Genomic DNA, 27213 nt, shown 5'->3' with positions numbered 1-27213 from the left:
GACTCTACCTGCCTCTCCCAGCCAGGCAGGAAGCACTGGGGCTGTTGTTACTGGGACTGACCTCCAGATGGGTGCTGCTGAGTCCCGAGATGATCCTGGGTGAACCTCCAAGGGGCAAAGTCTCCTAACTCACCAACTCTGAGAAGAAAGTGAATGAATCTGTGTCCAGCCTCCACCAGTCATCCCTTTCCTCTCCACTTTCCTCTGTGTACCTCCCTGGGTTCAGCTTGTGCTGGAACGCTCTGGGGAACATCTTAAAGGTAACTAGTGTGTCAGGCAGACAGTGTTCCGAGATTTTGCTCCTCCCTGTGCATTATTTTTTTAAATCTTCGGTGTTATGGATTAAATTGTGTCCCCCCAAAATGTGTGTTATAAATCCCAAACCCCTGTACCTGTGGATGTAAGTCCATTTGGGAATAGGGCTTCCTTGGTTATGTTAATGAGACCATATCAGTATAGGGTGTGTTTTAAGCCATTCAACTTTGAGATATAAAAATATGAGATTAGGCACAGAGAAGCAAGCAAAGAAGGGAAGATATATACCACATGAGATCGCCAAGGAACCCAGGAACAGAAGCTGAAAAGAGGCAAGGTCCTTTACCTAGAGCCGACAGAGAAAGCCTTCCCTTGGCCAGTGCCCTGAATTTGGACTTCCAACCATCTCAACTGTGAGAAAATAAATTTGTTTACTAACACCATCCACTTGTGGTATTTCCATTACAGCAGCAGTGGATAGACAACTAAGACGCTTGGGATGATGGTTACCTTTCTCCTCATCTTTGAGGTCCTCCATTAGCTTCACCTCAAAGTTCTCATGGTGGGAATAGGTTTGTGATGTCTCCCTACGTACCACCCCCTCCACCATCAGCCAGCATCCTCCCATTCCGACGGGCTCTGGGAGGACACTCTGGCCTCCCCTCCTTCTATCCTTTCTGAGAGCCCTCTTCACTGCCAGGTTTCCAGACAAATAAGGCACCTGCCACTGGGAGTTGTGGGGTGGGGGGTTCTTTGATCTGCCCAAGCTGCCAGTTGGCTTTATTTTTCTCCTTCAGCTATAGTCTAGACGTTGGCTGTGCTTCCTTCACTTTCCTGTGGCCCCGGTGGGTCCCCAATGGCACCAATGTTAGAAAAAAAACTCTGAGAGCTGACAAATGGTTGGAGGAGAAGGGGCAGCTGGCAGCCTCCCCGGGCTGCACCTGCAACCTCCTTGACTCATAAGCACACCCTTGCTGCCTTCTGCATCCTCAGGTGTGCAGGTAAGTTCTGCAGCTGGGTTGGGATGGGGCACAGAAATATTAAGAATTTTTTTTCTGGCCGTGGAGAGGTACAACAGACTGAAGTGGATGGACAAGAGGGCAGCATTAATGCAGCCTAGGACATAACCTAGGCTTTGCCCAGTCCTCTGATTCTGCTGAGAGCCAGCTGAGTGCCTGAGTGTTTGTCCCTCTCCCCACCCCAGCTCACGCTTCTGAGCTGTCCCTCCAGCCTCATCCATTCAAACCAGGAAGGAGGTTAAAATGGACTTGGGTGGGAGGCCTGGGTCCTTCCTCCATTATTTCTCAAAAAACAGGGGTCTGGGCTGAAACTTTGGGCCCTGCCCTTGACCTGTTTCCACCTGTGAAGATTGAGGTCTCCATGCAGAAGTGTTGACTCGGTAAGAACTGCTTCCTGAGATCAGTGTTGGAGGGGAGGGAGGAGTGGAGAGGCTGAGGCTCAGGGGGTAAGTACGGGGTGAGCATGGAGAGAGAAGTGGCCCGTTATCTGCCTCAGGTCCACATCCTGGATTCTGAGCACTGACCTGGTGGTGCATTAAAGACCACCCCCTCAGGGCCCAGCCCAGAGGGCGTGCTAGCTCCTGGCTCTCCTCTGTATTGCATCACCCTGGCAGCTGTCACCTGAGAGATCCGAGTGCTGATGGAGGCCATGGCCATCCATGATGGCAGGGAAGCCAGTGCCTGGTTAGCCCTGGGACCATGGGTGCTATGCTGTGCTCAGCCTCCCAGGATTGGGGGGGTGGCAAATGGGAATGATGCCCCCGTGTCACCTCCAGCAGTTTTCTACCTTGCGTGGAAAAACCTGACCTGGGAGGGCAGGGGAGAGGGGTGGGTTGCTTAGCAGATCCTTCCTGGTCAGGTCCCTCAGTGCTGGGGGAGGCAGGGCCTTGGATCCACGTACCCAGGTTTGATAGCTACCTCCTGCCCTTGGCTCAGCTCTAATTTAGGGACAGAGGGTGGGGCCTGGATTGAAGAACCTTCAGACAAGGTGAGTCCTGACTTCTGACCCTTTCTCTGACCCAGGGAGGGTTTTCCTGCTCTGGATTCTGAGGAGGCCTATCACCCCTGACTCCTCCTCCTGGGGAGGCACCTTCTAAAGAAAATAAATGAGGCCTGATCAGAGGCACCAAACATCCATTTCCTGTCACTGCACTTGCTCCAGCTCTGAATCCCCTTGGGCTCAGGATGCTGCTGTTGCCATGCCAATGTCATTCTCAGAGGGGCTATTACTAGGCTGCAGGCCCCTTAGTGCCTGCCTCAGTCTCTTTCTGACAGTATCACTTGCAGGGAGCAAAGCCCAGCCCCTGAACCCCTTATTCCCTGAAGGTTGACTTCCTCTGCTCCCAGCCCCATTTTATTCACCTGCATAGTGCAATGATGGGACAGCAGCCCTGACCTGGGCTGCCAGGACTAGTTCTTCACTCTCTCCGGCTTGTAGAGCACCTCAGCAAATGCCTATGGCCAATGGTGGCCACAGTGCTGCTTTGTTCAGAGGTAGCTGTCCTCAGCTAGGAACCCGAGTCTTTCTTAGACCCTGTGACCAATCCTGACCCATGACCATTGCTGGACCCTGGGACAGCCCCAACTTTTCCCTGACCTCATTACTACTTCTAGTTAACCACTGTATGACCTTTCCTTGACCTGTGACCTTTGAGCTGGTTAGTCCTGGAGTGGTTCCCTCTTTCCTTTTCCCCTACCAGTCCTCCTGCTGGCCTTACTGGTAGCCCAGAACACAGTGAGAAGTCAACTGACCCCTGCCCCTGTTCAGATAAGCAGAGAATGAAGGAGGGGAGAGCCTCCCTAATGCCTTCGTCCCATGGGAATGGGGCCAGTGTTCAAACCCTTCCACAGATAGCCACAGCTTCCAATGCTTCAGAGAGATGTTCTACCAGAGGCAGACTTCTCCAATCAGACGGCAAAGCACGGCTTCGGCGAGCACCACTGTGAGGTGGGGGCTGGGGGGGGACAACCATGGGGCCCCAGATGGGATGCTACTCTGAGCTGAAGGGGTGTGGAGGAGGGCTACATCAGGGAGTGGGAGGGGTGCTGACATGCAGGTTCAGTAAGGTGCTACGAAGAGTAATACTGAAGGGGAAGGGGAAGGAGTCTGTATTTGGGATGCTGGGAGTTGAAATATGGCCCGGGGCTCCTGTCCCTCATCCTCAACACTTCTGCGCTCCCTTTGCCCAGCCCATTCAACTCAAAGCTTCCAACTACACCGCTGGCTGGTGCAGCCTCAGTTGTGAGGGGAGCAGGTGAAATGGGTCCCAGCCCTTGCCTGCTGTCCAACAACTTGACCCCAGCCCAGGACCCTGCACCCTGCAATGCCGTGGTTACAGGCCACTCTGCCTGGCACTCAACAAGTCTACCTCAGCTGAGACAGCCCCACCCTCCAACTCTGAACTCTCCCCCACTGGCCTCCAGCTCTGAACCCCTTCTTCATTGCCCCCAATTCTGAGTCGTCTACTGACCCCCAATACTGAACCCTGCCTTTGACAGACCCCCAAATCTAAGCTCAATTCTCAACAACCCCCCAATTCTGAGTTTATCAATACCCTAAATCCTGCACTTTGCCTGGCTCACCCGTTATCCTTGAAGCCTACCCTCCTTACCCTGCCAACCTAACTTCAGTGTAGGATAATGCTATTCAGCTATACGCATCCCCTCCTGATGGAGTCAGCCTTGCTCTTCCTCAGAGCATGTTGGGGATGAATTCTGGATGGACTTGGGCTAAGGTGCAAGGCCAGGAGTGGCATGACTGGGCCAGTGGCCAAGACCGAGGAATGCTTTAGCAACAAGAAAAACATCTGGGCCTGGACGTGAAGTCCCTGGAAATGCTGACTGCCCAAGGACGTAGCAGAAAAACAATGAGTCTTGGTCCCAGCTGGAATGGTATATAAGCTTGTGTCCCTTGCTAGGTAGTTGTGGAGCACTATGTCATGATTGCTGGTTCTGGGGTCTCTTTGGTCTCTTGGAACGCGGCCAACCTTGTGTTCAAGTGCCGCTAAGTTGCTACACAACAGTGCTCCACCCCACAAACCTCCAACTTTCTTCCCAGCCCAGCTGATCCAGTGCTCTCCTACCATGAACCAAAGAAGCAGAGCCCAGCTCCTGTCCTTGTCCAGGGTGGTAGGCAGAGGAAGGAATATCAGGTGCCCACACCCAAAATGGCCTCTCTTGGGAAGGGCATTTGGACTTTGCAGAGGAACAGGAGAGGTGTCCCAGTACTTCCCAGGCAGCTGTGCTGTCCCCAGGCCTAGACAATCTGATTGTCACTTCCCACTCCACCCCGGGGAACCACCAACTCACCGTCCCCCAAGAACATGAGTGTCTCATTCATACCTGCCTGCTCTGTACGGTGGCTGGGCCAGTGGACAGGCACAGATGGGGTCCAGCCTGGCCTCTGTCTAGTGAATGCATTCACTCCCTGTTTAGTCTGAATAGAAATCTCAGTCCCTCAAATCTTCCTCCCACGTTCTTTAACGTGGAAAACTCTAAGCCACCTTCTCCTGACAAAGAAGTGACTGCTTCAAAAGTCTACAACACCCAATTCAGAGTTCCAGGTCTAGGGGGAAGGCTCTGTCAGCTCTGGAGGAAGGTCTTTGTCTGTTTGAGCTTCTGCTCCTGAGCGATCATCATGTGGCCTGGAATGGGTCTTCCCCTATCTCTGCTTCTCATGCTTGCTTGTTTAATCTCTTATATCTCAAAGAGATTGACTTAAAATGTACTCTGCACAAAGCCGCCTCATTAACATAGCAGACACAACCTATTCCCAAATGGGATTATAACTACAGGCATAGAGGTTAAGATCTACAACACATATTTTTTGGAGACACAATTCAATTCATAACATTCTACCCTTTCGCTCCCCCAAATTCATGTCCTTGCAACATAGCTTCAGAATAATATGCATTCAGAACAAACGTGTTTTATTTTCTGACAGAATCCTTCTTACTGTAAAACGAAGATGAAACACATCTCAACCCTACTATCTGCCAGCATGCTTCGAGCTGCATGCTTGGCCACAAGACTACTAGCAAAGAGTCCTGAGGAGCAGTTGATGGGAAGTAGAAAAGCTGATCTCCAGGAAGCCAGGGCAAACCTGACAGCCGGGACAGATCAGAACACTAGAGCAGTCCTTGTCTTTTCAGATCGTCGTAAGTCTTCTTATTCACAACATTCCCACTGGAGTCTTCATACTCTTCCTAAAAAGGAAGGGGGGTACGCGTTGTCAGCTACACCCACTGGGGGAAATGTTTGGAACCAATTTCTGGGCACCTGAGCTCATCCTCGCCTGATTCCACAGCACATTCTGGTACTCCAAGATTGGTGTTCATCTAAGACAGCCCTTCTCACTGGGGTTCCCCAACAGAATCAAGCTCTACTGCCCTGCCCTGAGGCATCCACTGTGTAGTGAATTAACTTCTCTCCTGGGGACCTAGACTGGTACTAGTATTAGTTATAACCTGTCCTTGGAAGATCTGAGAAACAGTTCATTCAAATCACATTCTGTGTTTCAGTTGAGGAAACCTAGCTGAGAAAGGCTGATCTAAGACAACAGCTTTCAAACCATTTCTAGGTTTCGGCCTAAGAGGCCAGTGCACAGGGTGATAGGGCAGCCAAGAAGACTGAGCTTTCCCACAGAGAAGTTCTGCTTTATTCTAATTTATATATTGGAGTTCCACATCACAGTTTGTTTGCAAAGAGCTCTGATGCTTAAAAAGGAAATGCTGAAAACCACTGACCTAAGTAAAGGGGGCCTGTTGCCCGTCACTGTGGGACTCAGGGTGAGTTGCTAGCACGTCTCCTCCCATACACATCACCCTCCATCTCTGAAACGTGCTGTTCAGAGACCAGCCAGGAAGCCCCCCACCCCCACCAGAGGATCATCTCGCATTAGATGCTTTCCTCAAAGGAGATGTAACTTATAAGATTCTCAACCTCTTGGCTTATGAACACCCGTGGCAGGACAAAGGATTGCATACTCCTGCTTACCACTTCAAACAGAATTTTCAATGGGAGAATACAACCTGGCTTCAGATACAGATTTAAAATGTGACATATTAAATATCAAAAATAAATCAGGCTTATAGGTCAAGAATCAAATTATCGATACTGTCACATTATACTAGCTACTACCATGACCAAGGGACATGTTCTCCCTTCTACATGGTGAAAGAGCTGTCACTTGATGCTGTCCCTGACTTTGTCCCAGATCCTAATCCCCTACATTAGCACCCACCTCGGTGTCAGGCTGCCATCGTTCCGACACCTTCTGCAGTTTCAGCTTGGCCCACACTGCAGGATGAGAAACAAGCAGCAGTCAGGATTCAATGAGCATCCATCGGGCACACAGTGTTACAACAACACCCTCCCCCACTTACCAGGGTCCCCCTAGGTGACTCTGCCCTTGGGACTCCTGCTTGCCCTAAGCTGGAATTTTGGTTCTGGACCACCCATAGAAAAAAGCCCCTCGACTGCAAAATTAACCATAATCTTCGTTTTGCTGTAAAAGAAAATTAGATTAAATATAACTGAAGACCTCATAGAAGAGAAAATTGATGCTCTTGAAGAAAGAACTTAGTTTATCCATATGGAAAAACCTATGGGAATTTGGGGACAAAGGGGTCTTACTCTCTTAAAAATTATAATACAAGAGAAAGGGAATACTACCAAATATGTCAAACACGTCTGCTTAATCTGGTGCATATATGACAAAAACTTCAGAGAAAGACAGGTGCACTATCACGGCCAAAGAGTCTAAATGATAAGATGGTTCAAAAAACACTGGAGACAATAAGGACAAAATTACGTCAGCTCATTAACAAATCTGTCCCACTAAAGACAGAAATCGGAAGATAGCTACAAAACCACCACAGAGGCGAGCAATCAGACAAGACAGTCACAAAACCAGGGAGAGAACGACATGAATCTTTAAGAATGATGCCAAGAAGTTACACTCTTAGCACAAATGGATACAGTGAATAGAGAAGACAGGTGCGCTGCTAAGGAGGGAAGATGATAAAACATTAGTTGACAGTGAGAAGGCATTAACTATTTGATTGCTATATGCTTCCATCTTTCCCATCAAGCAGAACAATCTTTACACTTGACAAGATTAGTAGAGACAGCATGTAAAGAGAGTTGGAGCCTAAGAAATAGAAAATGAGACAATGCATGGAAAAGTGCTTAGCTCTGTGCCTGGCACACAGATGCTCAACAAATGTTTTTTGTTTTTCTCGTTTCCTGCTGATTCCTTTAAATTAGCTGAAGTCTTCAGATCCAGATAGCAGGCCTATAGGAAAGAGTGGAGAATTTATGGTGTGCTTCCTACACGCCAAAACAGGGCCCTGACAGTCGTCGTCCAGACCACTCCAGAATCTGGTAACTTGAACCAAAAATACTGGAGGATGGGAAACGCTGTCCTGATTTTCTTGAAGGAAAAAATGGATTTAGGAAACCAGAGTAGTAAGTGAGGTATTATTCTTCAGAGAACTCTGAAAGCAATTAGAAAAGAATGTGATCACCACTAGGCACCAGGGAAGTTCACTACGAGTAGGTCAAACAAACTAATTGTTTTTGATGGGACACCTGACCCAAGAAAAGGCCACAGACACAGGATATCATCATTTTAGCAAAGTAACTGCTCTTATAGGCAATGTATCTAGATTTTGGTAAGATGTTTAAGTACTATAAATGAGACAACAATATGTGAGCTTGATGCTATAGTACTTTATTGTTAATTAGTTAGGTAGACCTATCTAACATATTGGTAAAGTCTTTGACCAACCACTTAAACGGAGGTCCCTGATGGTAATTCTACAGTACTCTTCCTTTGCTGTATTTTGTTCAGCTTTTTTTTTTCTTTTCAAAGTCAATAGTCTGGAATAATGGATAAATTTACAAATGAAATTCTTCACTTAAGTAAAAATAAAATCAACTGTAACTTTGAGGAGACACAGCTTAAAGGACAGTACTGACTGCCTCTCTCCTGGCTAAGAGCTCCAAAAGAGAGGAAAGAAAAACTTCAAGAGAATAGTTTAAAACAAAGACAAGTAAAATCCAGTGTAGCAACTGTGGCAATGCCTACTTCCCTGCCACAGAGCACACTTGCTGGAGTGCTACACAGACAATTCCTTGTCTCAAGAATAACTGATAAATATCATCTCATTAGAAGTTTTTTTCCTTGAAAAAGGTAAAGGTTCATTTAAGTCCCAAAGAGAGATGTGGTCAGCACCCTCTTTAGTCCCAAGTAGCGCAGGAGAGAAATGACCAAGGCGTCAGATTGGTCTAAGGTGTTGGAAGAAAGAGAAAAAGGAGAGAGAAGTACTAGAACAAGCAAGAGAAAACTGAAATGAGGTTCAAATAGCAGAGTGGTAGAATGAACCAGAAACTTTCAGGCATTACTGAAGACATTGCTTAAGACTAGCATTGGTACCTAAGGCCATACACTTTATGCCTGACTTTTGGACCTGCTCCCTCTGTAATCCCCTTAAGCTCTGGCCACTAGTGGCCCTCTCAGGCTGCTCTATCCGCTTTTCTAAAAGTCTCATGATTCATTATTTAATTCCCAGGAGAAATGGCTTTGAATTCCTCACAGCAAAGTGCCGCTGGAAGGCCTTGGGCCCTCTGTAGGTGTAGTTTCTACAAATCTCACAGTTGTAGTTGATTATTTAGGCCATGAAGCTTATACAGCCAGTAGGGAATGGGCTAAAAGAAATCAGATAAGAAATGGCATTAGAGCAAAGTCTGCTAAGGGTTGCGCTGCTTCCAAAATGCAAGATGGGGGCAACAGGTGGTGGTGGCAGGACTTACTTTGCCATCCCAGCGAAGGGGCAGGTTTTTGGGGTTGTAAATGATCTCGTTCTCTTCATCTTCACTTTCACTCTCACTGATCTGCTCTTCCTCCTCCTCTTCTCGCTCTTCTCCCGTCCTTGCCTGCTTGCATTGTACGTTTTCATAAGTGAGATGTCACTATTCCTAAGGCAGGTCCATAAATATGAAAAAGAAAGTCAGAGGAAAAGCAGCATAAAATCAGAGGGAAATTTCCTACTGTTTTCCCATAACCCCTGCTGACCTCTCACTCCATGGATAAAGTTTTCTTTCTTGGAGAATAAAGAGAAAGTCCTGCCTTCATATCAAACGCCCCTTTCAGCAGTCCCTGATTTATCTTCCAGGAAAAAGTCAAACCTTTCATGTCATTTGCCTGAATTACTTATCGGAGGGAACTGGTTATCACAGAACAACAAAGTCTCATCTATTCTGTCTCTAAAATATTTCCTGAACTAGTCCTTTCTCCTTTCCACTGTCACTGCCCTCACCAAGACGCCCAGCTTCACACTTGCCCTGAGTCTCTCCCCCTTCCAGTCCAGCTTCCCTTCTCTTGCTAGATTCTCTGCAGATTATCTTTTTATACACAAATCTAAAGGCATGCTCTCCCACCTAAAGAACTTCCTACTTGTTACTGGACAAATTTCTAACTCTTCTAACTGTTCTAAATCTTTTGACCACTCCCTTCCTCACAAGGCACACTCCAGCCACACCTAATTTCTCACTAGTCCCTGAACTTCTAATTTCTTTTCATAATGTTCTACTTTTCTACTTGCTGTTTCGTCTACTTGGAACCATTTTTCTCCCTCTGGTTAGGGAACTCAACCTCGGTGTATAACAGCATGTGTCACATTACACATTTGTCTGTCTCCCCCAACCAACTACGAGGTGGTCTTTTCAGGGGTAACAGGCTGTGTCATATGCACTATTGTACCCAAAGATCCAGCACAATGCCTGGAAACCAAGAGGCATCAATAAATGGTGAAATAATGGCAAAAATCATAGCAGTATACAATGAGAGCAACCTCTGGAAGCCATTTTGGCTGGAACTGGTTCAAATTCCAAAGTGAATAGTACCACCTCCTGGCAGGGAAAGCAAGATGCTCTCAAAGAAGGGAGAGAGTAGTGGCTGCCATCTCATGTCAAGGGCACAAATTACCCTCCCAGTCATCTTCAGAGCACTGGTAATTCACATTGCTGCCCACGCTAGCACAGCCCAAGTTCGCTGTGGAAAATATACTGCTATGCGCCATTGAGTTGATTCCGTGGGACCACCTAGGACAGAGTAGAAGTCAACAATCTTTATGGGAACAGGTCTTTTCTCCCCTGCAAAACCACTGATTTGGTTCAAACATCCAAACTTCTGGTTAGCAGCTGAGTACTTAAACCATCTGCACCACCAAGGCTCCTTGTGGAGAGTATAAGTGCCTGCAATTTCCAATGTCTGCCTAGTGCTCTCTCACTGAAAGCAGTCTTAGTAGAGAAAACGAACAGGTGACCAGTTTTATAGCTGCTATAGGGGTGTTCCTCAAACCAAGGACAGAATGAAAACATCCATGGCAATTGGTAGAGATATGTAAACTTCTTAGGAAATAGCTAGTTGAGCCAGGGCCACCCATTCAAACACCACCTGAGGATATGCAAAGGAATAGGCTAGAGAGCAGGTGCAAACTATAAAAGTAGACAGAATCAGAAAGGCTGGTCTTCCCCAGAACTCCCCGAGACACTAAACATTTCCAAAAGAAATCATCTACAGAATAAGGAGCTCTGAAGTCAGACAGACCTGGGCCCAAATCCTAGACCTGGTGCTAAGTAAGTATGAGAAAATGGACACATTCGATAACCCTTCTGAGTCCTTATCTGTACAAAATCAGAATACCAACTACTTTTCAGAAGTATTGTGAGAGTCGGAAAAAACAAATACAAAATGCTCTGTACAAGTGTGTGGCTCAAGAATACATTCAACTGTCATTAGCAAAAATAAGCCCAGAAAAATATTTCTTTTTTTTAAATAAGGAAAAGATTTGTAACTGGGCAGATGGGTAAACAAAAATACTTGAAATCAGCGGTCTGGAAGGGAAACACTAACACAGCATTCTCGTTTTGCGGGGACACAACAGTACCTTCTGTGTCTGAGTCACTGAGTCCTCCTCACTATTTTTCGCACATCCAAGGGACACAGAAGGCATTACTTTCCGAGTAATGAAGAGGAAGCGCTCCCCACTCAGGAAAGTGAGGAGGAGCAGCTCAGGAGCCTCAGGTTCGGCTGCAGGCGGACAACCCTGGCCAGTCAGGTGAGCTCTGGCCAGGGCTCCCGGTGAGACCCCGTGCTCCGCCCGCCTCCCCGCTCCTCTCCTTTCCCGCCCCCCGACCAAAGGACAGCGGAGCACTCACATCTTCCATGGCCCGTGTGCGGTGGTCGGAATTGATCTGGTCCCGGAGCTGAAGACAGACAAACGGTGACACAGACGCCGTTAGTCCCAGGCCTGGGGGTGGAAAGGCCGCCCGAGGGCGGAGCTTACCTTCGCAGGTTCAGCGGCAGAAGCGAAGAGGCCGCCGGGGCGCTGGGCCTGAGGAGGAGGTTGCCGAGGCCGGAGCTCGGAGAGGGAGCCCCCGGGAGGGTGGGGGGCAGGAGGAGGGCGGGTCTGAGGCCAAAGAGCGCGCTCGGCGGCTAAACCCGGGGAAGGGGCCCAGACCCTACTCACCGTGGACTTCTTAGTGAGCATCTCTTTGGCCATGACGTCCATGAGCCGTTCCCTCTCCTCGTGGTATCGCCGCTGCTGCTCCAGAATTGTCTCCATTTTTCCCTTGGCCGCTGTACCTCACTTCAGATCAGCGACGCGGCCAGAAGCAGCTCCCGCCGCCTTGAGCGCCTGCGTCCCCACGCGGCACGTCCGGCTGCACTAGAGTTCCGTAAGTGCCGGAAGTGCCTTGGGGACTCGAGGAAAAGGGGCACCGCGAGGAGCGCCAGCCTGTGCTATCGCGATGGCAGCATTGCCCCCTGCTGGTCGGGGTGTGTGGCCCGCTACCGAGCGGTTTGCAGATTCCTCTGGTGGGCGAATGGAAATCCAAGAGCCTGAATTCAGCTGCTGGCTTCTTAGGGCTTCACGGAGCTTCGTGGGGCCGTCTGGGCCGCTGGGGATCCTGTCTGGACTCAGGAGCAGTTGAGGAGCACGCGATGGGAATTGGAGGATCAGAACTTGAGTCCTCAATAATGTCCTTGTCAGTAAAATGGAGATGATTGCAGATTCTTTTTTTTTTTTTTTAAGAAATTTACATGTGGAAACAATCTAATTGCCTGTCAGCAGGGAACTAGATAAATATGATGCGTCCGAGCAATGAAATGCTATACAGCTGGAAAAAAAAAAAAAAAGGAGGATATCCGTGTGTTCACCTCTAGGTGGGGAAATAAAAACCTACATCCGTATGTTTAGATTGGCAACCATTCATGTAGCATTATGCATAACCGACATAAAACAACTTGACACAACCTGAATTGGTAAATGTGTAAACCAAATGCAGAATACTCATACAGTGCTAAAACATGGAGGAAACTTGAAAACATTATGCTGAGTAAAAAAAGCCAGACACTAAAACGACATGGTGTATGATTCCACTTCTGTAAAATGTCCAGAAAGACAAATTTACGGAGACAGAAAGTAGATTAGTGGTTGCCTGGGAGTGGACGTGAGACTGAAAGTAACTGCAAATGAGCACAAAGCATCTTTTTTAGGGTGATGGAAATGTTCTAAAATTGGATGGTGATAACAGTTGCACAGCTCTATTAATTTACTAGAAATAATTGAATAAATGAATTGTACACTTAAAATGAGTGAATTTTATGGTATATAAATAATACCTCAATAAAGATGTCAAAAAATCTGTATCAGGTAGAAAGATGACCACGAAAAATCCAAAAAGCTGAATTAGTGTAGGGTGGGATTTTTTTTTTTTTTTATGATTTAAATCAATCTCTTTTTAGATGTTGTTAGGTGCCTTCGAGTTGGTTCCAACTCATAGGGACCCTATGCACAACAGAACGTAACTCTTCTCACCTGCACCATCCTCACAAGACTTGCTATGTTTAACCCTATGTTCGCAGCCACTGTGTCAATTCATCTCATTGAGGGTCTTCGTCTTTTTTGCTGACCCTCTACTTTACCAAACATGATGTCCTTCTCCAGGAACTGGTCCCTCCTGATCACATGTCCAAAGTACGTGAGAAGTGTTGCCATCCTCATTTCTAAGGAGTGTTCTGGCTGTACTTCTAAGAAAAACTTGTTCCTTCTTCCAACAGTCCATGGTATATTCAATATTCTTCACCAACACTGTAATTCGAATGCATCAGTTCTTCAGTCTTCCTTATTCATTGCCCAGTTTTTGCATCCATATGAGGCTGTGGTCTTTGATCTTCATCAGTAAGTGCTTCGAGTTCTCTTTACTTTCAGCAAGCAAGGTTGTGTCATTTGCATAATGCAGGTCACTAATGAGTCTTCCTCCAGTCCTGATGCTGAATTCTTCATATAGTCCAGCTCCTCTGATTGATTGCTCAACATACAGATTGAATAAGTATGGTGAAAAGATACAACCCTGATGCACACCTTTCCTGGTTTTAAATCACAAAGTCTGTCCTTGTTCTGTTTGAACAACTGCCTCTTGATCTAAATATAGATTCTGCATGAGCACAATTAAGTGCTCTGAATTTCCATTCTTTGTACTGTTATCAGTAATTTGTTACGTTTAACACAGCTGAATGCCTTTGCATAGTCAATAAAACCCAAGTAAACCTTTTTCTGGTATTCTCTGCTTTCAGCCAATATCCATCTTACATCAGCAATGATAGCCCTTGTTCCATGTCCTCTTCTGAATTCAGCTTGAATTTCCGGCAGTTTCCCATCAATGTACTGCTGCATCTTTTTTTGAATGATCTTCAGCAAAATTTTACTTGCACGTAATATTAGTGATATTGTGTGATAATTTATGCATTCTGTTGGATCACTTTTCTTTAGAATGGGTACAAACATGTATCTATTGCAGTTGGTTGGCCAGGTAACGGTCTTCCAAATTTCTTGGCATAGAAGTCTGAGCACTTCCGGCATTGCATTTGTTTCTTGAAACATCGTGATTGGTATTCTGTCAACTCCTGGAGCCTTGTTTTTCACCAGTCCCTTCAGTACAACTTGGACTTCTTTTTTCAATGCCATTGGTTTTTTTTTATCACATGCTACCTCCTGAAATGTTCAAACATCGAATAATTCTTTTTGGTACAATGACTGTATTCCTTCCATGTTCTTTTGATGCTTTCTGTGTCATTCAATACTGTGCTTGTGTTTTTGTTGTTGTTGTTAGGAACCGTCAAGTCGATTCCAACTCATACCAACCCTAAGTACCACAGAATGAAACACTGTTGTTATGCTCCAGCCCATTGTTGTAGCCACGGTGTCAATCTGTCTCATTGAGGAGCTTCCTCTTTTCTGCTGACCCCCCACTTTACCAAGCATGATGTCCTCCTCCAGGAACTGATCCCTCCTGATAACATGACCAAAGTACATAAGACACAGTCTTACCATCCTTGCTTCTAAGGAACATTCTGGTTGTACTTCTTCCAAGACATTTTTGTTCATTCTTTTGGCAGTCCATGGTACATTCAATATTCTTCTCCAACACAACAATTTAAAGGCTTCAATTCTTCTTTAGTCTTCCTTATTCATTGTCCAGCTTTTGGGTGCATATGATGCCATTGAAAATACCACGACTTGGGTCAGGCACACCTTAGTCTTCAAGGTGACACCTTTGCTTTTCAAACTTTAAAGAGGTCCTTTGCAGCAGAGTCGCTCAATGCAATGGGTCTTTTGATTTCTTGACTGCTGCTTCCATGGGTGTTGATTGTGGATCCAAGTAAAATGAAATCCTTGACAACTTCAATCTTTTCTCCATTTATCGTGATGTTGCTTATTGGTCCAGTTGTGAGGATTTTTGTTTTGTTTATGTTGAGGCGTAATCCACACTGAAGAGTGAGGTCTTTGATCCTCGTCTGTAAATGCTTCAAGTCCTCTTCCCTTTCACCAAGATTGTGTCATCTGCATGTCACAGGTTGTTAATGAGTCTTCCTGCAGTCTTTGTGCCCCGTTTTTCTTCGTATATAGTCCAGCTTCTCAGATTATTTGCGCAGCATACAGACTGAATACGTATGGTGAGAGGATACAACCGTGACGCATAGCTTTCCTGACTTTAAATCATGCAGTATCCCCGTGTTCTCTCCGAACAACTGCCTCTTGATCTATGTACAAGTTCCTCATTAGCATAATTAAATGTTCTGGAATTCCCATTCTTCGCAACGTTATCCATAATTTGTCATGATCCGCACAGTTGCATGTCTTTGCGTAGTCAGTAAAACACAGGAAAACATCCTTCTGGTATTCTCTGCTTTCAGGCAGGATCCATCTGACATCAGCATTGATATCCCTTGTTCCACCTCTTCTGAATCCGGGTCTGAATTTCTGGCAGTTCCCTGTCGATATACTGCTGCAGCCAATTTTGAATGATGTTCAGCAAAACTTTGCTTGCGTGTGATATTAATGATACTGTTCGATAATTTCCAAATTCAGTTGGATCACCTTTCTTCGGAATAGGAATAAATATGGATCTCTTCCAGTCGATTGGCCAGGTAGCTGTCTTCCAAATTTCTTGGCACAGATGAGTGAGCACTGCCAGCACTGCATCCGTTTGTCAAAACATCTCAATTGATATTCTGTCAATTCCTGGACGCTTGTTTTTCGCCAATGCCTTCAGTGCAGCTTGGACTTCTTCCTTTAGTACCATCAGTTCCTGATCATATTCTACCTCTTGAAATGGTTGAACATACATCCACCAATTCTTTTTGGTATAATGACTCTTGTGTATTCCTTCTATCTTCTTTTGATGCTTCCTGCGTCGTTTGATATTTTGTGAACTCGAGGCTTGAACTTTTTCTTCAATTCTTTCAGCTCCAGAAATGCCGAGTGTGTTCTTCCCTTTTGGTTTTCTATCTCCAGCTGTTTGCACATGTCATTATAATACTTTACTTTGTCTTCTCAAGCCGCCCTTTGAAATCTTCTGTTCCATTCTTTTACTTCATCTTCCTTTTGCTTTCGCTGCTTGACATTCAAGGGCAAGTTTCAGAGTCTCTTCTGATGTCCATTTTGGTCTTTTCTTTCTTTCTTGTCTTTTAATGACCTCTTGTTTTCTTCATGTATGATGTCATTCCACAACTTGTCTAGTCTTCGGTCATTAGTCTTCAACGTGTCAAATCTATTCTTGAGGTGGTCTCTAAATCCAGGTGGGATATACTCAAAGTTGTACTTTGGCTCTTGTGGACTTGTTCTAATTTTTTCAGTTTCAGCTTGAACTTGCATATGAGCAACTGATGATCTGTCCCACAGTTGGCCCCTGACCTTGTTCTGACTGATGATATTGAGCTTTTCCATCCTCTCTTTCTGCAGATGTTGTCGATTTGATTCTTGTGTATTCCATCTGGCGAGGTCCATGTGTATAGTCATCACTTATGTTGGTGAAAAAGGTATTTGCAATGGAGTAGTCATTGATCTTGCATATGTCTGTCAGTTTGTTGTACTGTGGGGGCTTGTGTGTTCCTGAGATGCTGGAAGTTATATCATCAGTGTTCAGATACCAGCAGGGTCACCCATGGCAGACAGGTTTCAGCTGAGCTTCCAGACTAAGACAGACTAGGAAGAAGGACTCGGCAGTCTACTTCTGAAAAGAACCAGCCAGCGAAAACCTTATGAATAGCAGCTGAACATTGTCTGATATAGGGCTGGAACGTGAGCCCCCTAGGTTGGAAGGCACTAAAAAGACGCCTAGGGAAGAGCTGTCTCCTCAAAGTAGAGTCAACCTTAGTGACATGGATGGAGTCCAGCTCTTGGGACCTCCATTTGCTGATGTGGCAGCCGTCAAAATAAGAAGAAATAGCTGCAAGTATCCATTAATAATCGGAACCTGGAACGTACAATGTATGAATGAATCTAGGAAAACTGGAAATTTTAAAAAATGAAATGAAACACATAAACATCGATATCCTAACCATTAGTGAGCTGAAGCGGACTGGTATTGGCCATTTTGAATCAGACAATCATATGGTATACTATGCCGGCAATGACAACTTAAAGAAGAATGGCGTTGCACTCATCGTCAAAAAGAGCATTTCAAGATCTATTCTGAAGTACAATGCTGTCAGTGATAGGATGACATCCATACGTCTACAAGGAAGACTAGTTAATATGACTATTATTCAATTTACGCACCAACCACTAAGACCAAAGATGAAGAAATTGAAGATTTTTACCAGCTTCGGCAGTCTGAAATTGATTGAACACACAGTCAGGATGCATTGATAATTACTGACAGTTGGAAACAAAGAAGAAGGATTGGTAGTTGGAAAGCATGGCCTTGGTGATAGAAGCATGGCGGAGATCCCATGATAGAATTTTGCAAGACCAACAACTTCTTCCTTGCAAATACCTTTATTTTGCCTGCAGAATCCTTCATTATTGCAACTTGAGGCTTTTTTTTTTTCAGTTTTCTCAGCTTGAGAAATATCGAGTGTGTTCTTCCCTTTTGGTTTTCTAACTCCAGGTCTTTGCACGCTTTATTATACTTTAGTTTGTCTTTTCGAGCCACCCTTTGAAATCTTCTGTTCAGCTGTTTTACTTCATCATTTCCTCCGTTTTTTTAAGCTACTCTAAGTTCAAGTGCAAGTTTTAGAGATATAAAAGTTTTGAGATATGAAAGAGATTAAACAAGCAAGCAGAGGAAAGATGGGGTAAGATAAATGCTAAGACACATGGAGATCTCCAAAGAACCAGGAAGCAGAAGGTAAAGAGACAAGAGCTTTCCTTCAGAGCCAACAGAGAAAGAAAGCCTTCCCCAAGAGCTGGCACCCTGAATTTGGGCTTCCAGCCTCCTAATCTGTGAGAAAATAAATTTCTGTTTGTTAAAGCCACCCATTTGTGATATGTCTGTTATAGCAGCACTAGGTAACTAAGACAGCCATAATTTCCAACTACTGATCCTTGTTCCTTATTTCCCAGTTTTGCATTCCAATCACCAGTAATTATCAATGCACCTTTTTTTTTTTTTTAATTATTATACTTTAGATGAAGGTTTACAGAACAAACTAGTTCCTCATTACACAGTTAGTACACATACTGTTTTATGACATTGGTTAACAACCCCACAACACGTCAACACTCTCTCTTCTCAACCTTGGATTCCCTATTACCAGCTTTCCTGTTCCCTCCTGCCTTTTAGTCCTTGTCACCGGGCTGCTGTGCCCTTTTAGTCTTGTTTTGTTTTATGGGCCTGTCCAATCTTTGACTGAAGGGTGAACCTCAGGTATGACTTCATTACTGAGCTGAAAGGGTGTTCCAGGACCATACTCTCAGGGTTTCTCCAGTCTCTCTCAGGCCAGCAAGTCTGGTCTTCCTTTTTGAATTAGAATGTTGTTCTACATTTTTCTGCAGCTCTGTCCAGGACCCTCTGTTGTGATCCCTGTCAGAGCAGTCAGTGGAGGTAGTGGGGCACCATCTAGTTGTATTGCAATCAGTCTGGTGGAGGCCATGATAGATGTGGTCCATTGGTCCTTTGGTTTTCTTCATTTTCTTCACTCTTCCTTGCTCCCGAAGGGGTGAGACCAGTGGAGTATCCTAGATGGCTGCTTACAGGCTTTTAAGACCCCAGATGCTACTCACCAAAGTAGAATATAGAACATATTCTTTTTTTTTTTAATTAACTTTTATTAAGCTTCAGGTGAACATTTACAAATCCAATCAGTCTGTCACATGTAAGTTTACATACATCTTACTCCCTTCTCCCATTTGCTCTCCCCCTATTGAGTCAGCCCTTTCAGTCTCTCGTTTCGTGACAATTTTGCCAGCTTCCCTCTCTCTCTATCTTCCCATCCCCCCTCCAGTCAAGAGTTGCCAACACACTCTCAATTGTCCACCTGATTTAATTAGCTCACTCTTCATCAGCATCTCTCTCCCCCCTGCTGACCAGTCCCTTTCATGTCTGATGAGTTGTCTTCGGGGATGGTTCCTGTCCTGTGCCAACAGAAGGTCTGGGGAGCATTGCCGCCGGGATTCCTCTAGTCGCAGTCAGACTAGAACATATTCTTTTTTTTTTTTTAATTAATTTTTATTAAGCTTCAAGTGAACATTTACCATTCCAGTCTGTCACATGTAGGTTTACATACATCTTACTCCCTTTTCCCACTTGCTCTCCCCCTATTGAGTCAGCCCTTTCAGTCTCTCGTTTCATGACAATTTTGCCAGCTTCCCTCTCTCTCTATCTTCCCATCCCCCCTCCAGTCAAGAGTTGCCAACACACTCTCAAGTGTCCACCTGATTTAATTAGCTCACTCTTCATCAGCATCTCTCTCCCCCCCGCTGACCAGTCCTTTTCATGCCTGATGAGTTGTCTTCGGGGATGGTTCCTGTCCTGTGCCATCAGAAGTTCTGGGGAGCATTGTCTCTGGATTCCTCTAGTCGCAGTCATACCATTAGGTATGGTCTTTTTATGAGAATTTGGGGTCTGTATCCCATTGGTCTCCTGCTCCCTCAGGAGTTGTCTGTTGTGCTCCCTAACAGGGCAGACATCGATTGTGGCCGGGCACCAACTAGTTCTTCTGGTCTCAGGATAATGTAGGTCTCTGGTTCATGTGTCCCTTTCTGTCTCTTGGGTTCTTAGTTGTTGTGTGACCTTGGTGTTCTTCCTTTGCCTTTGTTCCAGGTGGGTTGAGACCAATTGATGTATCTTAGATGGCTGCTTGTTGGCTTTTAGGACCCCTGGCGCCACAATTCAAAGTGGGATGCAGAATGTTTTCATAATAGCATTATTTTGCCCATTGACTTAGAAGTCCCCTCAAACCAAGTTCCCCAGACCCCAGCCCCTGCTCTGCTGACCTTTGAAGCTTTCATTTTATCCCGGAAACCTCTTTGCTTTTAGTCCAGTCCAGTTAGGCTGACCTTCCTTGTATTGAGTGTTGTCTTTCCCTTCACCCAAAGCAGTTCTTATCTACTGATTGATCAATATAAAACCCTCTCCCTCCCTCCCTCCCTCCCCCCTTTGTAACCACAAAAGTATGTGTTCTTCTCCGTTTTTTCTATTTCTCAAGATCTTGTAATAGTGGTCTTATACAATATTTGTCCTTTTGCCTCTGACTCATTTCGCTCAGCATAATGCCTTCCAGATTCCTCCATGTTATGAAATGTTTCAGAGATTCGTCACTGTAGAACATATTCTTGATAAACTATGTTATACCATTTGAGCTAGATATTAATCATCAGTGCCTCTTGATTGGATGTATGATCAATTTCAGACTACAGAATTTTGTAAAAATCTTCAATTTCTTCATCTTTGTTGTTAATGCTGGTGCATAAATTTGAATAATAGTCATGTTAACTGGTCTTCCTGACAAAGTTGTACTTCAGGATAGATCTTGAAATGTTCTTTTTGACAATGAGTACTGAAGTCATCAAGGATTTCATTTTACTTGGATCCACAATCAATGCCTGTGGAAGCAACAATCTAGAAATGAAATGATGTAGTGCGTTGGGCAAATCTGCTGCAGAAGACCTCTTTAAAGTGTTAAAAAGCAAAGATGTCACTTTGAGGACTAAGGCTCACTTGATCCAAGCCATGTTATTTTCAAGTGCCTCATATGCATGTGAAAGCTGGACAATGAATAAAGAAAACTGAAGAAGAATTGATGCATTTGAATTATGGCGTTGGTGAAGTATATAGAATATATCGTGGACTGTCAGAAGGAACAAGTCTGTCTTGGAAGAAAACAGCCAGAATACTTCTTAGAAACAAAGATGGCGAGACTTCATCTCATGTACTTTGGACATGTTATTAGGATTAGTCCCTGGAGAGGGACATCATGCTTGATAAAGTGGAGGGTCAGTGAAAAAGAGGAAGGCTCTCAATGAGATAGATTGACACAGTGGCTGCAACAATGGGCTCAAAGATAGTAACAATTGTGAGGATGAGGTAGGACTGGACAGTGTTTCATTCTGTTGTAAATAGCGTCCTGCTATGAGTCAGAACGCACTCAACAGCACCTAACAACAACGACATAGGAGTTAGGATTTACAACACATATTTTTGAAGAACACAATTCAATCCATAACAGACACCAAGCATGGGGTGTCAGTTGGGGGTCCCCTGCTTCCGTCAGTGACTCCCAACCCCCAGATCTCTAAGGACTGAATCAATCCTTTTTCCCATCATCACCCAGATGAATTTGAAACTGAATCTAAATAAACTTGAGGTCCATCTGTGCTGTGGATGTTTCCAGGGAAAGAAGGTTGGAGAGAGGGTGATACTTGTTTCTGGAAGGAGTTTACATATGCAAAGTCATACATAATGAGGCGGGTAATTCCCAGCTTAGGGAAAGGGGAGGGGGATTGGATAGAAGCTGTAAAGGTCACCCCATGTCCAGGACTGGCCCCTTGGCTGCACTTTCAGGTTGAGTCAAATCTTGGGAATAAGAATATTCATTAAATTAATTAATTCAATAAACATGTTTCAAGAGCTAAGTGTGTGTCAGAAACTGTGCTGGGGTGATGAGGAAAAGATACAGTCCTGTCCTAACCTTACAGCTTAATGAAATGTCAATAGGTGAGAGAGACATATCCTAAAATCTCTTATTTGAGCCTGGCCCTTTTGGTCCATCTGAAGCAAACATTTCATCTTAGAAGGGGAAATTGAGGCTCAAAAAACGAAAACGGTCTTGCCCCAGGGCACATGGCTAGGTAAATCTGGGGCTGGGGCTTGGACAACAACACAGTCCATCCTCAGCATGTCTTGAGAGCTGAAGGCCCTCTCCTGTGTACTCTCTCTCCTCCTGCAAGAATGCAGAACTCAGTCTCCCGGTGGTGATGGTCATCACAGCACTGCATTTGAGCAGTGTCACATGATTTACAGAGTGTTTTTATATCTGTTACCCTCCTAACAGACCCAAGAGGCAGGCAGGGCTGGGCTTAAGGAGGAAATATGGCAGTGTGTGGCAGTATGAATGGCACAGGAGTTGGAGTCAGACATTCAGTTGGATGCCAGTTTTGCTACTCGCTAGCTGCAGAAATCTTGGTCAAATTACTTAACATCTCCAAGCCTCAGTTTCTCCACATGAATAATAATGGTTCTTCATAGTTTTTGTTGTTCTCCCTTAAGCTTGTCAGAAAAATTATTTTGTGGAGGGCAGTTGGGAGTAGAGGCCAGGTCTCCCTGCCCGGAGTGGGAGTAGCTGATGATAGACTTAAGAAATAAAAATGTATTATTTTTCCCTTAAGACAAACATAAACATCTTCTTCCCAGGCCTTGGGCAGGAAACTACGGCCCCAGGACTTGGAGGTCCAGTGATTGTAGTTCGAATATTCATTAGAGACACATTTCCGTAAGAGAACCCCAGTTTACCCCAGGACCTAAAGGGTTAATGGTCCCCCCCCCACCCCCCTCCCCCCGCCGTCTCCCCTTCCACACCAGGATTCACGTGGGCATGCTGGGACTTGTAGGCTGTCTGACCATCCTGCGGCGCGGAGGCTATTGGGAAGCGTAGTTACTGTCCCAGCGCCGGGGCCCGGTGTCCCGCGCCTAGCGGTGACAGCTCAGGAGGTAGGCGGGAGTGGCAGGGGGCTGGGAGCAGGTTCGGAGCAGGAAAGCCAGGGCAGGACTGGGCAGGAGGAAGGAGGAAAGCTGATAGCTGGTGGCTTCTGTACTGCAGCCATCAGGACCAGACACCCCTGGCCTGCGGCTGATGCAATGGGGCCTGTGGGGGTGGCCATGGGGGTGAGGGGCAACCGGACGCCTTTCCGATCCCCAAGGATAAAGGAATAGGATAGGACCCTTCCTTTCCGACAGTAAGGGTATCTTCCCTCAACCCGATGGAGACCACCACCTAGAGAGGCGCCGGCTGGACTAATACCGCACCCCCTAAAAGGGAGCGTCGGACCGGTCCCCCACTCCAATAGCGGGACCAGGCACCCCACTTCCCGCAAGTACACTGGACCCCACTCAGGAACAACTAGATGCCCTCCCAGGCAAAAGGCTGTACAATAAATTGCACATTCCACCAGGGGCGAAGGAGCAGGACCCTCTCCCTAGAAACTTTAAAAGGCCCCACCCTAGGGAAGATAAGGAAGACCAGGCCTCCCTTCTACTGTCTCCCTCAACAAAGGCCCCTCTTTCCTGCCCCCAGCCCTTTGAGGCAGCTCCAGCACCTCTTGGGTAACTTGTTGACCAAAGGAGTCCTTCATCTACCCTACCCCAGGGTGCATCTGCTTAGCAGTGGTCAGCATGGACCAGTCTGTGGCGATTCAGGAGACCCTGGCTGAGGGGGAATATTGCATCATCATATCCTTCCCAGCACTGAAACCCCAGCCCTGGGACCTGTCCTGGCATTGGGAAGTGGAATAGAAGGTGTCTCCGTGTCTATCCGCTCTTTCTCCATGCTCGGGGTGGGGGGGGGGGTGCGGGGAGAGTGGCAGGAAGAAGGAAATCAGTGTTTGTTAAGTACCTACCCAGTGCTGGACTCTGCCAGGTACTTCAAATACTCAGTTATCCTCCTACTCACTCCCCGATGCCCCTCCCCCCACCCCCTGATGAAGAAGGCTCAGAGAGGTGAAATGATTTAACTGAAGTCACACAGCGAATCTGTGGGGACAAGGGGAAGGCAGGGAAAGTGGGGTGGGCAGGGTTGGGAAAGCCCTGGCCTCTGGTTTCCATTTCCCTTGACCTTGAGCAGTAGGCCGTGCAAGGTGTGCTGTTTGAGGGAGACAGTCGGCAGAGCCGTCTCCTGGGGCTTGTCCGATACCGCTTGGAACATGGTGGCCAGGAACATGCGTAAGTGAGGGGTTCAAGTCTTGCCTGTCTGGGCCATGGGATTATTCTACACTGTATCCTCCAGCTGGACTTCAATCATCTGTGTAGGGCAGGGTCTGAGTCTTCTACAATAATTGTAATAATGATAGTTACTAGTTTTTAACACTAACTGTGACCCGCACTATCTAAGCCCCTCTCATGCATTAATTTATTTATTCCTCACAATTCAATGAGGGAGCTGCTGGAAAATAGGCAATTTAACATATTGATTCAGAGCTGGAGTTCCACCTGACTGCCTGGGTGCAAATTCAGGCTTTGTTACTTCCAAGCCACATGATCTCGAGCAAATTGTTTTACTCCTGTGTGCCTCAATTTGTCAAGACTAAAGATTAAAATGAGTTAGTGTCTATAAAGTGTTTAAAACACCAGGAGGTACCCCTCTCAAAAAATCCAAAACCAAACCTGCTCCCAATGACTCAATTCCAACTCATGGCACCCCCACGTGTTACAGAGTAGAACTGCTCCATAGAGTTTTCTTGGCTGTAATCTCTACAGGAGCAGATTGCAAGGTCTTTCTTCCCTAGCACCACTGGGTGGCTTCAGATCTCAACCTTTAGGTTAGTAGTTGAGCACAAACCACTTGCGGTACCCAAGGATCTACTTAAGTGCTCCATTGAGCAAATGTTCAGTGCTAATAATACCCACATTTTACACAGAAGCAGTGAGAGTAAACAACATTAGTCTAAGGTCTCATAGCTAGTAAGTGAACCTCAGAGCTGGGAAGGGGAAGGCCTAGACATTTTCTAATCTACCACCCTCATTTTACAGATGGAGAAACTGAGGTCCAGGGAGGGGAAGGGGGTGGTTGAGGTTGCACTGTCTCTCACACACAGTGCTAGAATGTGCCATGGATGGATCAAGCACATGTTTTACTTAGAAAGCAGGGGCTTCCCCAAATGAGAGATGTTTGTCTTTGAGGTCCCCATCTATAAAACTGGAGTCCATGGTGGACATCGGGGAAGGACATGGTAATGAGGAGGTATGGATTGTTAGGGCCTACCAGCACAGTCCAAGGGCTCAAGGAGGGAGTGTGACCACCCTGAGCTTGCAGAATGGGCCCAAGGGACAACCAGCAGCCCCTGCCCTCACCCCTACTTCCTGCCCTTAGCATCTTCCTGTACACACACCGGAGGATGGCCATTACCGGCGACGATGTCTCTTTGGACCAGATTGTGCCGGTCTCGCGGGATTTCTCACTGGAAGAAGGTGCCACAGGGGTTCGGGTGGTAGCAGTTCCTCCCCCTTGGGCCCCCAGGTCATCTGTACCTCACTGGGGGGGTGCATTGGGAGCAAGGATGAGGCTGAAGTGCTCAATTCTTATTTCCCTCCCCACAGTGAGCCCAGACGGTGAACTCTACATCCTTGGTGAGTGGTCCTCTCAGTCTGGGTCCCAGTTGGGGCAGGGGGTATAGGATCTGCAGAGAGAGATTAAAGACATGAAGTAAGAGCACCCCCTGAGATTGTTACTGTGGCAAGTAAGACTCTGTGGAGTCTGGTCCCTGCCCACGCCTAGCCTCATCTCCAATCACTCTCCTCCTTGCTTACTGCACTCAAGACCCTCTGGATTACTCCATGTGCTGCTGTATCCCCACACATGACACATTCTCACCATGGGGCCCTTGCACAGCTTTTCCTTCTTCCTGAAAGCCCTCATACCTCCTGGTACTGAGCCAACTCCTACTTACCCTTCAGGACTTCAGTTCACACATTATTTTTTCCCAGGAAGCCTTAGTTGAACACCTACAGTTCTTTGAATCTCACTGATACATGTTCCTTTTTCTGCTCTTTGGTAGCTGTCACTCACAGTTATTTAATCATTTGTAATAACTTATTTAATGTCTATCTTCTTTGCTAGACTCTAATGTTAATAATACAAAAAAAAAAAAAAAATCCAAGCCCATTGCTGTCAAGTCAATTCCAATTCATAGCGATCATATAGGACAGAGTAGAATTGCCCCATAGGGTTTCCAAGGCTGTAAATCTTTACAGAAGCAGACTGCCACATTTTTTTCTTAAGGAGCGACTGGTGGGTTCAAACTGCTGACCTTTTGGTTAGTAGCCCAGTGCTTTAACCACTGCTCCAATAATAATAAAAACAAAACCAAACCTGTTGCTGTCAAGTCGATTCCGACTCATAGAGACCCTATAGGACAGAGTGGGACTGCCCTGTAGGGTTTCCAAGGAGTGCCTGGTGGATTCAAACTGCAGATCTTTTGGTTAGAAGCTCCAATAATAAAAATAGAAGTGAATATCTAATCAATGATTATCTTGGGCCAGGAGCCCTGGTGGCACAATGGTTAAGAGCTCAGTTGCTAATCAAAAGGTCTGAAGTGCTAATCCACCAGCCATTCCTTGGAAACCCTATGGGGCAGTCCTACTCTGTCCTATAGGGTTGCTATGAGTCAGAATTAATGTGACCACAACGGATTTTGGATCTTGATCCAGGCACTATGCTAAAAGCTTAACACACATCTTATTGTGATTTCCTCACAACTCTGTTATGAAGTTATCACTGTTTTTATCCCCATTTTATGGACAAGGTAACCGAGGCCCAGAAAAATCAAGTAATTTAGCAAGTGGTGAGTTTTAGTTATCTAGTAGTGCTATAAGAGAAATACCACAAGATGGTGGCTTTAACGAACAAGTTTATTTTCTCACAGTTTGGGAGGCTAGAAGTCTGAATTCAGGATGCCAGCTCTAGGGGAAGGCCTTCTTTTTCTGCCAGCTCTGGAGGAAGGCTCTTGTCTCTTTGAACTTCTGCTCCTGGGAAATCTTGATGTGGCTTGTCATGTGTCTTCTCCTACCTCTATTTCTCTCTTGCTTTTTAAATCTCTTTTAATACCTCAAAATGGATTGACTCAAGACACACCCTATGTTAATTCTGCCTCATTAACATAACAAATCCTGCCTCATTAACATAACAATTCCAAATGGAATTATAACCATAGGCGTAGAGGTTAGGATTTACAACGCATAATTTTGGGGGATGCAATTCAATCCATAACATGGTGGAACCAAGATTCAAACTCAGAATCCAAACTCTAGAGCCCACATTCTTAATCACTCAGGTACACTGCTTCTACTCATTCATTAGTTCAGCACGTGATTTTGAGTGCCTGCCACATGCCAGGTACTGGGCATAAACAGTGAACAAGGAGCCTTCCACAGTCTA

At 45.8% G+C, this 27213-nt stretch overlaps 1 protein-coding gene and 1 long non-coding RNA gene across 13 annotated transcripts in view; one reads left to right on the top strand and one right to left on the bottom strand.

The window, feature by feature from the left end:
- Positions 1 to 5159: 5159 nt before the first annotated feature.
- On the bottom strand, positions 5160 to 12101 carry LOC126072921 (uncharacterized). Of its 11 annotated transcripts, XR_007516604.1 has the most exons (6): positions 11810 to 12097; positions 11499 to 11546; positions 9090 to 11370; positions 8873 to 8984; positions 6517 to 6572; positions 5160 to 5479 (listed from the first exon to the last, which is right to left on the bottom strand). It is a non-coding gene; the product is annotated as an uncharacterized LOC126072921 (long non-coding RNA). The 11 variants fall into 11 exon arrangements; XR_007516596.1 differs by adding an exon at positions 6659 to 6780 and having other exon boundaries at positions 9090 to 12100; XR_007516600.1 differs by having other exon boundaries at positions 9090 to 11674; positions 11810 to 12100.
- Positions 12102 to 22685: 10584 nt separating this feature from the next.
- The window catches only part of INPP5B (inositol polyphosphate-5-phosphatase B), a 63346-nt gene continuing 58818 nt past the window's right edge, over positions 22686 to 27213 (top strand). For both annotated transcript variants that reach the window (XM_049878818.1, XM_049878817.1), the window contains exons 1-5: positions 22686 to 22775; positions 23359 to 23513; positions 23908 to 24002; positions 25150 to 25247; positions 25377 to 25406. In XM_049878818.1, the coding sequence (XP_049734775.1) occupies positions 23457 to 23513; positions 23908 to 24002; positions 25150 to 25247; positions 25377 to 25406 (280 nt within the window). In that variant the 5' untranslated portion in view covers positions 22686 to 22775; positions 23359 to 23456. The remainder of the gene's footprint in view (positions 22776 to 23358; positions 23514 to 23907; positions 24003 to 25149; positions 25248 to 25376; positions 25407 to 27213) is intronic.

This window comes from Elephas maximus, chromosome 3, assembly GCF_024166365.1.
Source record: "Elephas maximus indicus isolate mEleMax1 chromosome 3, mEleMax1 primary haplotype, whole genome shotgun sequence".
In the NCBI taxonomy this organism is placed as follows: domain Eukaryota; kingdom Metazoa; phylum Chordata; class Mammalia; order Proboscidea; family Elephantidae; genus Elephas; species Elephas maximus.
This window is presented reverse-complemented; position numbering and strand designations above follow the sequence as displayed.